The sequence below is a fragment of the Notolabrus celidotus genome, chromosome 20 (assembly GCF_009762535.1).
Source record: "Notolabrus celidotus isolate fNotCel1 chromosome 20, fNotCel1.pri, whole genome shotgun sequence".
Taxonomy (NCBI): domain Eukaryota; kingdom Metazoa; phylum Chordata; class Actinopteri; order Labriformes; family Labridae; genus Notolabrus; species Notolabrus celidotus.
The window spans coordinates 5,624,112-5,636,747 of record NC_048291.1 but is presented as its reverse complement, the minus strand read 5'-3'; the positions used below and the strand labels follow the sequence as shown (position 1 = coordinate 5,636,747).

At 41.8% G+C, this 12,636-nt stretch overlaps 1 protein-coding gene across 1 annotated transcript; it reads right to left on the bottom strand.

Annotated features, from left to right (window-relative positions):
- Positions 1-3,258: 3,258 nt before the first annotated feature.
- On the bottom strand, positions 3,259-7,029 carry LOC117832611 (granulocyte colony-stimulating factor-like). The gene is made up of 5 exons (XM_034711812.1): positions 6,790-7,029; positions 5,253-5,425; positions 5,049-5,159; positions 4,758-4,889; positions 3,259-4,661 (listed from the first exon to the last, which is right to left on the bottom strand). Exons 1-5 carry the CDS (start codon positions 6,806-6,808, stop codon positions 4,479-4,481), a joined length of 618 nt encoding a protein of 205 aa, XP_034567703.1. The 5' UTR covers positions 6,809-7,029; the 3' UTR covers positions 3,259-4,478.
- Between the last annotated feature and the right edge of the window lie 5,607 nt (positions 7,030-12,636).

Genomic DNA, 12,636 nt, shown 5'->3' with positions numbered 1-12,636 from the left:
GCTCTGTATGCTTCATACTTCCTTTCTTTCAACAGCATTTTAATAAGAAACTGTAAAAACTACTGATAGAAATCGTGTCAGAGCTTTACGGCCAAATTCCACCAGATCCGTGTTCGGTCCGTCTCCGATCCATCACGGCTCCGGATCTGATCGGTTTCTATTGTAGTCAATCTGTTAACTTCCACTGGATCCACTCTGTTGCACTCCGGCTGCGTCTCTGATCCGGCAGGTCGGAACGCAACGGATCAGATATGCAAGACATCTATTTTTGCCAGATGCCGGAGCATGACGCATCAATCTCAACAGAGCAGATGGAGCGGGACAGGAAGTCAGGCACCAAAACAAAATGAAAACATCCGGTTGATTTCAGAATAAAACACTCTGTGTTGTCGTTAGATCATTTTTTACTTAACTATGACAAGTCAAGTCAAGTCAAGTCAAATTTATTTATAAAGCACATTTAGAAACACAGCAGAAGCTGACCAAAGTGCTGTACAATACATAAAAAACCCAGTGTGAGACCAAACAAGCAATCATTTAAAAAGAGACAAACGACAAGGAAAGCACAGCATTGAAAATGAGAACCTATTCAGGGCTAGAGGACTCAAATGCTAAAATATGAAAGTGTGTTTTGAGGTGAGTCTTAAAAGAGTCGACAGAGGGGGCGGCCCTGATTGAGGAGGGGAGGCTGTTCCAAAGACGCGGGGCCTTTACACTAAAAGCACGGTCGCCCTCCAGGAGACCCGTGTTAGAAGACCTCAGAGGCCTGGAGGTTTTGTAAGGGCTCAGGAGATCAGTTACATAGGGAGGGGCCAGACCATTCAGAGCAAAATGTCATTTTGAGCGGAGGCAGGCCTGGAGCCAACAGGTCAGAGGATTTCAGAGGCCGATAAAGGCGATATGGATGAGGATAATCGTTGATTCAGTAATTACAGCGAGTAAAATACAGTCACATGACTCAAGCTGTCCAGCCAAGCTCCATGCTGCGTTCCAAAAACACAACTGGACCGCAGTAGATCGGAGACTGATTGAGGGATCTGGTTGAAGTCCCGTGGTAGCAGGAGCTCTAACTCGGAAATTGTAACTAAAAAAAAACAGGTGATAACTTTTGTCATCATTCTGTCATCTACAGACCTCCGCCACTGTTGTTGACAAAGCTGATATCGGAAGTCCCGCCCCGTCTCGATTCTGATTGGTCAGTGATAAAGTTTATAGTTACAGCTGGCTCAGGCTTGGACCAGCTTTTGTCATGCTGCTATAGGCCTAGACTGCCGGGGGAACTGGCGCACTGACACACTGGGATCCTAGCTCACCCCCTTCCCCCCAACCCCTTCATCACTTACTTTAACTCTGCCTGTCCCATTAAAGTTACTAACCATAGACCTTTCTGGAGTCCCTGAGCTCCCTTGTCTGGTAGATTCCTCTGAGCTGCTGTAGATGTCCTCCTGCTGCGGACGTTCTGGACTCCAGCTGATACGGACGTGCTGGACTCCAGCGGCAACAGCTTCTACTACTCGTCTCATCACTATCACCTCTCTCTCTTACTCCCCTCTATCTGTCTTTCCAGACCCAACTCAGTCGAGGCATGATGGCTGTCTAGCATGAGTCTGGTTCTGCCTGAGGTTTCTGCCTGTTAAAGGGAAGTTTTTCCTCACCACTGTAACTAGATAAATACTGCGATGTGCAATGCTCATGGTGGATTAAGGTGGGGTCAGACTGGGTCTTACCCAGTCTTGAAGTTGGGTCTCTGTTCATAATTTGACATAGTGTGGTCTAGACCTCCTCTGTTTGTAAAAGCGTCTTGAGATAACGCTTGTTGTGATTTGGCGCTATACAAATAAAGATTGATTGATTGATCAAGAAGTGACATTGATGAGTGCGGCAGTGTTCCAAAAGTTGAAATGTTTTAAACTGAGAGAGCTGAGACAAAAATCTGCCAACGCTGAGGGTGTTTTAGAGTGGAATCACGCTGAATCCCGCTGCCATATGTTTGCTTGATGTTTGTTTTCACACACAGCCCTGAAGAAAAAAAATAAGGCTGTGTTTGGGAAAACAAGGCATTACCTTGTGTGCACACTGCACAATATTACCTTGTGGGAACCACAGACTATAAATAATTGACATAGTGTCCGTGACGTCACATACTGTTCCTGAGCGCTGCTTTGAAGGCAATTGTTGGCAGGAGCCATATTGGAAATGCTGAACTCAACCAAAGTTAGTTAGTGTTAGTGTTAGTGTGAGGTAAAGAGGCAGGGTTTGAGCCTCCTAGCCAACATCTATGTTCCTGCCTGTCAGTTAAGTCAGTCATGTCCTTATTTGGGCAAAAGCTCGTAATCTTAATATCTTCTGAACAGTTGCATTAGAAACCAGTCATTGGTGGGAACCAGTCATTATCTTGAGTGCACAGTGTAGTTATCTTGTGCGTACAAGATATTTAACTTGTTCCAGCTCAGTAATAACCAAGCGGCAACCTCTGGTCTCAAAATATGAAGCCCATGCGCAAGTGTTATAAACTGCAATACATCGAGCGTCCACTTGAGGCTGGCTGCAGAAACACCGGAAACCACATGGACATGAATGGGAAAAAGACGATCTTTGCAGCATTAATAAACCTGTTTACAGCCTGGTTCAAAAAACGGCTTAGCCCTAAGAAGCTAATCTCTCTAATGGCACACACTGTACGGGGGGTGAATTTTTTTCTAACGTGACGGTTCAGAAGATATTAAGATTACGAGTTTTGCCCAAATAAGGACATGACTGACATGACTCCCGGTCGGGAACACACAGCTATTGGCTAGGAGGCTCACACAACGTCACACTCTGCCTGGTTGAGTTCCGCATTTTCAATATGGCTGCCGCTGTCGATTGGCTTCAAAACAGCTCTCAGGAACAGATGCGTGACGTCACAGATACTACGTCCATATTTTATACAGTCTATGGTAATAACTCCTTATAATGTATTATAATAACACAATATAAATTGTGGGAACCAGTCATTATCTTGTGTGCACAAGATAATTAACTTATTTCCACAAGATAATAACTCCTGCACACAAATTTGCAAACAATTATTGTGTGCGCACTATATTAAAAACATTTACTTATTGAGACTTTTGGGGCACCATAGGAAAGTGATCGATCAAAAAACAAAATGTAGAACCAGGAAACAGCAATAAAAAAGGTAAATGATGATAAAAAACAACCTTTATTTCCAAAAGTATAAAAACAACATGGACAAGAAGTTTTGGTCTGTTAGCATCTCATTAACAAACAATAAAAATATTGAAACAGAAAATAAACAATACAAAAAAAAGCTTGTTTTTATAAATAAAAAGAATGAATAACCTCATCCAAAGTGTTTACTTCCAACAACAAAGTTCTGTTTCATACCTGCATGAACCTTCAATAAATAGAAATATTAAATAACTTAATGTTTAAAAAAACAGGGAAATCATCACTACTCTGACATCATCACTGCTGTTACATAACCTAAGAATCTTCACACTTCCCACAGTGACTCTCTCTCTTTCTCTCTCACGCTCTTTTCTGTTTGTTTTAATTATATCTCATCCCTCCTTTCACCTTTAACCCCAATTAAAAAAACTCACTGATCAATTGAAAAGACACTCACAAAAGAAGACCATTCCCACAGAGAAAACAGTCATGAATAAATAATTAAGCATAAATAATCAATAAATATTATATAATACATTAAATAAACTGTGGCCTATTTTCACAGAGTGCAAGAATGTCAGAGCTGAAATTTGAGAATGTAAAATAACTCCTATTCTTGTTGAAATGACCCTTTAGTCTGATCTCAGCTTGAGTCTGTTGAACTGTTTATAGATCAACAGGTAACTCAGGGTGGACTCAACATAAAAAGAAGTCTGACTTTGTTCACTGGTTCACTATTTTTCTTCAATTTAAATTTAAATGCACACAGAAACAGACTCAGTCAGAAAGAGCAGCAGGTTTCAGCAGCCGAACAGGTTCAGACCCGCAGATCTCAAATCCGTCAAAATCTGTGAGGCGGAGCTCGGGATCCTTCTGCTGATAGAGGAGCATTCTGGAAAGTTCTACATCACTGATGCATGTCAGTCAGTTCAAGAGGAGAAAACCAAACTCCAGAAAACATCTCTAAATATATAAAATAATACATCTGAAAGTGTTGCAGCAGAGATTGTCTCTGTGGAAAGATGATTCACTCTGTGGAAGACAAAGAATCTATGAAGTCTGTCAGTTATGAGAACATAAAATGTAAAACGCTGCAGCTGTCTGACGTTTGGTGATTGTTGCATTTCAGCATCCATCACTGATCAATAAAAAACTCATGAGGTCCTGCATGAGCTGTTCCTTGCATAGTTCACTTTGTTTTGGTTGAAGCAACTTTGACTCCAAGTCCAAGTCCGCCTAATTTTTCCCCCATATCCCTGAATGCGGTATCCACTCAACGCAGCGCGTGGGGCTTCACGTGCTCCTTAAGCTCTTATCCTATGGGAGGTGACGGCTCTCAGGCTGCGCATCAAGTCGTGACAGAAAGAGCGCAGTTGCGTAAGTGTCAGGTGGACCGCCACCTGGAAGTCATAGCTGCCATGAAGGGTCAGGTCCAGACTGTGGTTCGGATCCTCCTCACCGCTGCTGAGCTGAGCCACCTCCTTCATCTGGAACACAGAAACACACAGAGTCAGCTGTCGATCAAAGTGAAGCACAGCAGAACAGGAAGTAGTAGTAGTGATGCCACGTCAGCTGTGTCGTACCTTGTTGATATGTGTCAGTAGGTCTCTGAGGTCGGCGTGCAGGTCGCTCAGTCCGCTCTGCCTGCGAGACAATACTCCCAGCAGCCCCTGGTACAGTCGGCTTCCTGCTGACATGCGGCTGACGCATGTGTCCTGCAGGGGGGGGGGGGCGACAAACAGCTGATCACTGACAGGAAATAACCTCAAGGGTAGATCACTAAGACTGAAACATCTAAGTGTGCAGCTCTCTTCAAAGACCCCAAAAAGACTCAAAGATATCAAACCACCACCACCATCAGAACGTAGACTTACCAGTGTGAAGCGCTCGGACAGCGGTTTGAGAACAGGTGCGGCGGGTATTCCCAGTGATGTCACCATCATCTGCAGGTTTGCTGTCTGGGTGGATGGGTCGAGAGTCAATCCCTGAGGAGAACAAAAACACGTTATACACCTGCGATGAAGAGGAAGAAGAAGAACAGCCAATCAGAGTTCAGCTGGATCAGGCCTCTCAGGTACCTCAGTATGAACGGTAGTGGAGTACACGGCCGGGATGTCGTTCAAGATTTTCTCCGCCAGTGTTTTCGCTCGCTCGGCTGCTTCTCTGAAGGACGGCGGCAGGTCGGACAGCGAGCCGAGAGGAGCTGATCGAACCAGATCTGCAAACAAGTACTGTTGCAGCAGGACTACGACTGGAAGAAAAAGCATGGTGTCTGTTAGTAACAGTTCTGAGAGTGTGTAGAAACGTGGTTGACCTCTTTCTCTGTTACTGCTGAACAGAGATGGTGGAGTGAGGAGGAAATCGAAGAGCTGTTGTTGCAATATTTAGGTCATAACCAAGGTTGAGGACTAACAGTAAGTCATAAACCTGCAATCACAGCATGACTGAAAATGAATTAACCCTCCTGTTACCCTCAAATTTACAAACAGCTTTTATCCTTGGGGTCAATTTGACCCCAGCAATTTCAACCTCCAGAAACTGATAGTTACCCAGGTTTATGTGTCAGGTACTTTATGTTTCTTTGATGACTACCTCAATAGCCCTTTAAATGAAATATATTTCAAGCATCAACATTATATAAATGACTTTATTTGTAAAACAGAACATCAAACTGCTGCAAGTCTGTCATGCTCTCGTCCGCCCTGCCTTGTTTCTATGTTATCAAAACGTATGACACAGGTCACATCATTTATTATATCTCAATCTAAAGATTGGCGGTTCGATCACAGCTCCTGCAGTCATATGCAGAAGTGTCCTTGGTTATAGTGACCCCAGCAATTTAAACATCCAGAAACTGATTGTTACCCAGGTTTATATTTCAGGTACTCCAGGTATGTTTCTTTCTTTAAGGTTATACAAATGTATTTTATAGTGACCTCAATATCATCCAAAACAACCAAAACAAATGTGTGTAAAATGTTGATATTTCTTATGTTATATAAAGCTAAAACAGCCTTGGGTCAAATTGACCCCAAGGAACACTGATGCATAATTCTTTTCTTTTTTTACAGGAAATTTCAACATATCACCAATTTAATTTTACCTTTTTCCCAGTTGTCCCCATTAAATTAGGACAAGTCATGAAATATGAAGCCAAAAAAAATGATGTTAGTCATTCATTTAGAGATGTTAAACATTGAATGGGGTCAAATTGACCCCAAGAATAATAGGAGGGTTAAATAAACTTTTTACTAATATTATAAATGAACTTTATGACCTAACTTTGAAATGTGCAAGCCTCAGACCTACAGTCCTGCAAGTTACAGCTAAGATTTCTATCTATCAGCAGCCTCTGGCATGAACAAACCCCCATAGCTCATGGATCGTGGCACTAGTAATCCCCCATATAGTAGAGCTGTTGAGGTGAGTGTTGCTGTGCTGAAGAAGAGGAGGGTTGCAAGGCGTCTATCACAAAGTTATCACAAAAATAACTGACTTACACTCAGTCTCACAATCCTAAATTTGTTTACATTCATTTCCTCCTCCAGCAGACTCCATGCATACTTGATGAGCAGCTCCGTCCTGCATCAGTTCCTAATGAAAGTGAGGTCTTACCTATAATAAAGGTGTTCATGTCTGTCAGGGCGGGTATCGGTGTTTCGGTCTCAGTCTCAGTCCGCCAGTGAACGAGGTAAGTTCTTCTTCAGGTTCCATTTGCAGCAGGTTGGATCTTATATGTCCACTTCGTCAGGAGGGGGTTTCCATAGGAGCCCCGTCATACTTCGTGGAGTCATCCCGTTAAACCCGGAGTGATGAAGCTTGCGAAAACTGCTCACGTCATAAGTCACCGTGAAATACGCGACGGGGTTTGGCAAAGTACACAGACTCAAGGAAACCTGCAGGGGTCTTACCTGAAGTCACGTGACTCCACACCTTTATTTCGACATTAAATCCTAATTATTTTCTCCTGTAATTAAAAACAGTCATTGAAGTTATTTAATTTAACTTTAACTAAAAAGTTATTTTTATTATTGTAATTCGATTTTTAACAACTACTATCCCTCTATTACTACTACTTACAATACTACTACTACTACTAATAATAATAATATTTAGCATATTGTTATTATATTATTATTAGTCAGGGGCGTCGTTATTGGGGGGGTTGACTACCTAGGACCCAAGTGGGGAGGGGGGCCCTTAAAGCTGGTGTTGGTAGTCAGATTTAGAGACACTTTTTGTTATGCTGGTTAAAATGATCTTTATGTCCTGATGGCAATCAATACATAATGTGTTCTTTAAAAAAGCCGCTCTCTACAGCCGGAGTAAACCTGGGGAAAAAACAACCAATCCCTGCCATCAGGAGCCAAATGATGAAACCAATCAAATCCCGTCCTGTCGTTCTGCCTGCCTCCTGCAAAGAGAACATTTCATGTTTGTTTGTGTTTGTAACTTTCACTATGAGAATGTTTCGGTGTTTCCTTACCACTAAGTGAGACAAGAGTTGATATAGTGCAAAACAAAAAACATGTGCTGAGGACCGGTTTTGAATCAGTCACAATCATATGGTCGCGAATCAGGGACGCTGCATGTGAGTGGGGGTGTCATTTTGGAGGGGGGGTAAGACGGAGTCCTGAGGAAATGCTACATTCAAATTCATGCTAGTTTTCCGTGACTACCAGCTTTAACTAACAAGTTATTTTTATTATTGTAATTCGATTTTTAACAACTACTATCCTTCTATTACTACTACTACTTAAAATAATAATAATATAATATTTAGCATATTGTTATTATATTATTATTATTAGTTGTAGTAGTAGCAGTAGCAGTAGTAGTAGTAGTAGTAGTAGTAGTAGTATTATATCATCATCGTTCAGTGGCTGAGTCGGTTATTTAAAACCATTGCATGTAGCAGCATGAAATGTGTTGACTTAATGTGTGCATTTCTGGGAGTGTGTGTCTTTTAGGGTGTGTGGTCATATTATTCAGCCGCACTTCCTCTGTGTCAACACATTTTTTGTATTTTAAGAAATTCCCAACAGCAAACTGTGAGTCAGCAAATCAAACTCAAACATGTTTCCTGGAGGAAATGGAAATCTGCAGCGAAGGAAAAGTACTCAGAGGAAGAAGTGAAAAAATACAAGTAAAAAGTCCTGCATGTGTTCACACAATACAGGGGTTAAATGAACTTAATTGAGCTAACACAGTTTTAAAAATCATTGGAGATTTATTAATGCATGACTGAAGGTAGAAAAAAGGTTTAACCTGTGTGTTGTGTTACCTCCATACTTTGAAATGTACTTACACTTAGAATATACAAACAGTGATATTAAAGGGTTAGAGAGTCATGCATATGTTTTTTGTTTTCAGCTGCTTTCACCATGATGTGGATTTTGTTTTTTAACCTCTAGTTTTAAAGCACAAAACAAACATAGAAAGAGGCACAAATTACCTTATTAGTGTGGGCAATGTTAGCATGGCATGTCAGGGCATACCTCATCACAGTGAGCACCAGGGGGAAAGTTTTACTGCTCAAGGCTTTCTCTTCTAAGTCTCTGGAGACAAAATTGAGATTCTCACTTTAGCCTCATTCAAGTTTCAAATTGTTCTCATTCCTTTCTCATTAGTTTCTCCTAAAATTCACGAGGAGAAATAGTTGAGACCATGACATGAGTCTTATTTGAGATTTAAATGAGAGATCTCATTAATGGCTCATTTTCAAATACATTTTTGGCCTTTTTGCCTTTATTTGACAGGACAGCTGAAGAGAGACAGGAAATGTGGGGAGTAGTGAGCGGGGGGAAGACATGCAGGAAATGGTCGACCGGCCGGGAATCGAACCGGCGACCTATGCAATGAAGACTGTGGCTTCTGTATGTGGGGCGCTTAGACCGCTGGGCCACCAGTGCCCAAAAGAATCCACCTCTTTAATTGTAATAATCTGGCTAAATCTGGTCAGCCCTCTTACGGCCCACATTTTAAATAAATGGTCTGTCATACCTGGTATGAAATCTCTATATTTTGTAATTTCTCTCAAATCCACTAAATCTTTGTGAAGTTGTTTTGTTCCACACAGACTTGTAAAGGAATGACCATATTGTGAAGTCAAAGAAGAGATCATTTCGCATCTAAATAGCTGATCTTGCAAGTGGTTCAAATGTTTTAATGAGAATTGTAAGTTTGTGGACAAGTACATTTAAATCTTTATTTTGCAGGGCACTATAAATGTTCCTGCTCCTGAATGTTCCTTTGCTCCATCTGAGCTCAGCTTGAGACACAAAAACTGAGTCTGACAAAAACAAATGGATGAGGTTAGATTGAGACAATTGAGAGAGCTCCCTGATTTCTCCACCTGAGCTCAAAAGGAGTCACAAAATCTGAGAAACACCTGAGAATCATTTCAGATTTTGATGAGATCTCCTTTTGATCTGAAAGGGAGATTAAACTGAGACTTTTTGCAACTTTTTTCTGGAGGCAAGAATGAGAAACAGGAGACATAAGCTATAGTCTCATTTTGCTTTCAAACAGATCTCATTGTTGTCTAGGAGACATAAATGAAACACTTTTGAGATCTCCTCTCTAAATTTCTTTTCCTATACTCGCCAGTTATCAAACAAAACAAACATTTTTATATCTCAAGACAATGAGATGGATAATTTGTTATGATGGAAAACATATAGTGACATTGAATTTCTAAACTCAGAATCTGAGGTAATGCTACTGTTTTTCAGCTATATTATTATGAAGTGGGAATAGTTGTCTCATTGGGTTAATGCAGTAGTTCTTTATGAAAATAGAGTAAATAAAATGTATGGATGCACATCCACTTCAGGCATTCGTTGATGGTTTTTTTGGGGGGGGGGTTGGGTTTAGTAAATTCACCTTAGTGATGACCTCGTGGTGAATACAGTCAAATGTTTCCAGTGTTCTGTTCTTCGTAAAACTCATTGAATTGTGTGTCATATAATGAAAGTAGAACTTAAAGTACAGTAACAGGAACTGCATGTGTTCAAGAGAATTAAAACTTTCCACATAAGTCCAGATTATTGTATGATACACTAAACAACACATTTGTCCTGTTGAGTTGAAAGGGCTGGAGCGTACAGCCTGAGGGGGGAACACACTGTCAGCTGACTCAAGAGGATCTAATGTGATGATTATGAAATAACCTGACATCACAGCTGGAGGAGCTCAGACTGCAGCGGCTGCCAGAACTGACTGTGGAACAGATGTGACTTATCATGTTCATTTTGAGTTGTTCCAAAAAAAGGAGGGAAAAAAACATTAATAATAATAATTATTGTTCAGATTTGTGTAGCGCTTTTCAAGGTACTCAAAGTCGCTTCACAGAAAAAGAAAAAGAAAGCAAATAAAACAACAGAACAAAGACAGAGGTGGGGCCGAAGTAGAGGTCATGTGTTGTATGCTTTTTTGAACAGGAGGGTCTTGAGGTGGTTTTCAAATGACTGAAGAGAGTCAGAGTTGTGGATGTGAGGAGGGAGAGTTCCAGAGAGTCAGGGCACCAATGGCAAAGGCTCTGTCCCCCCCCAAGGTGCGGTGCTTGGATTTAGTGACAGGGAACAGGAGATTGGCATCTGATGATCTGAGGCGGCGGAATGGGGAGTGACGTTTGAGGAGGTCGGTCAGGTATGAGGGGGCGAGACTATTAAGGACTTTAAGCAGGATCTTGAAGTGGATTCGGGGCTGGATGGGGAGCCAGTGGAGGTGCTGAAGGATGGGCGTGATGTGGGCACCTGGCAGCTGAGTTCTGGACATATCAGAGTTTTTGGAGGTCAGTGGAGGGAAGGCTGTAAAGGATGCTCTTGCAGTAGTGCAACTGGAGGTTATGAAGGCGTGGATGAGTGTTTCGGCAGCAGACAAGGAGAGAGTGGATCTGAGGCGTGCAATGTTGCAAAGGTGGAAGGAGGATGTGTTGGTGACGTTTCTAATGTGTGGTTTGAAGGAGAGAGTGAGGTCGAGCATGATGCAGAGGTTACGGACCACTGGGGAGGGTGTGATCTATTTCAACTCTTTGTTTTTTTTTTGCATCAGTTTTTCCACCTTCAAATAAAGATTACTGGGACTGCTCATGTACCAGCTGGAAAGACTGCTTCCTCTCAGGGAGGATGTGACGATCACTGATGACATGGAGGTGGATGAGCAGTCACAACAGAAAAGCTCCAGCAGGGAAGCTTATGAGGAGGATGAAGAAAGTCTCAGACGTGGAGTGCAATAACAGACTCAGTAATTTGTTTATTACTTTTTCAATCACAGCAGAACCACAAAGTGATTCAGCAAATATTTCAGCTGCATCTGTTTTCAGTTGAAGAGTTGGATTGGAACTTTTTGTTTTCAGTGAACTAAGTGTTGCTGAGAACAAGTCCTTCAGTTCAAATGTTACAATTCAGAGGAGGACTTGCATCAGGCAACATCAGATGGCTACTCCACATTTTTTAGCCATCTGAGGTCGATGATCAACCAACCACAGTTTAGTTTAAATGCAAATATTTAACTTTGAGGTTGGGAATGCCTGTAGTCTGTTCTTGGTGAATTTGGTTTCAGTGGAAAATTTCTACCAATGATAAAAACACTCAATACTAACTCTTTCGCATTTGTTCAAACATTACATCCCGTCTTAAGCCTTTCCCTGGCCCAGTTTCACAGTTACTATTTGCAGCAACTTTGGAACCTCTGGCTCAAGAAATTAGACACAATAAAGATACTTCACCGACCTCATCTTGACTGCTTATCCCTTTCAGGGGTCACAGGTGGCTGTAGCCGATCCAAGTGGCAACCTCCGGTCTCAAAATATGAAGCCCGTGCAGAAGTGTTAAAACTGCAGTTCATTGAGCGTCTGCTTGACACCAGAAACCACATACACACCCATTCAAAAAAGACGATCTTTGCATTATTCATAAACATGTTTACAGCCTGGTTCAAAAACAACTTCGGTCTACGTAGCTCATTTCTCTATCGGCACACACTGTACGGGGTGAATTTTTTCTAGCGCGACGATTCAGAAGAGTTTTTTTCTTCTCAGGGGCGCAGACTTGGCCTAATGGTCAAGTTGCACACCCATGAAGCAGTTGACCCCATAGACTGTAAATAAAAATGGACAGCGTTGCTCCGCCTCTTCCCGTTGTACGGTTCTGAAGCCAAAAAATCCCTCTCCTGGGCGCCGCCATTGTGCAGCCAGAGCCTGTGAAGCCACTGTAATAAGCTCCGCCCTACAGTGTGACGTCACAAGACGCTGTGTGTCCTTTGTCCGTCAAAGGATACCTGGAAGTAAAACCCTGTTTTTTAAACTTTAATAACTAACGAAAAAGAAACTTTTCAGGAAAAAGAGGCCTTGGACACAAAACAGTCAAAGACTAACTACATATCACCACAGCATACGGATGGGAGAAACATTCGTATGACGTGTATTTATTTTTTAAAGTTTGACTGCTCCCCCATTCA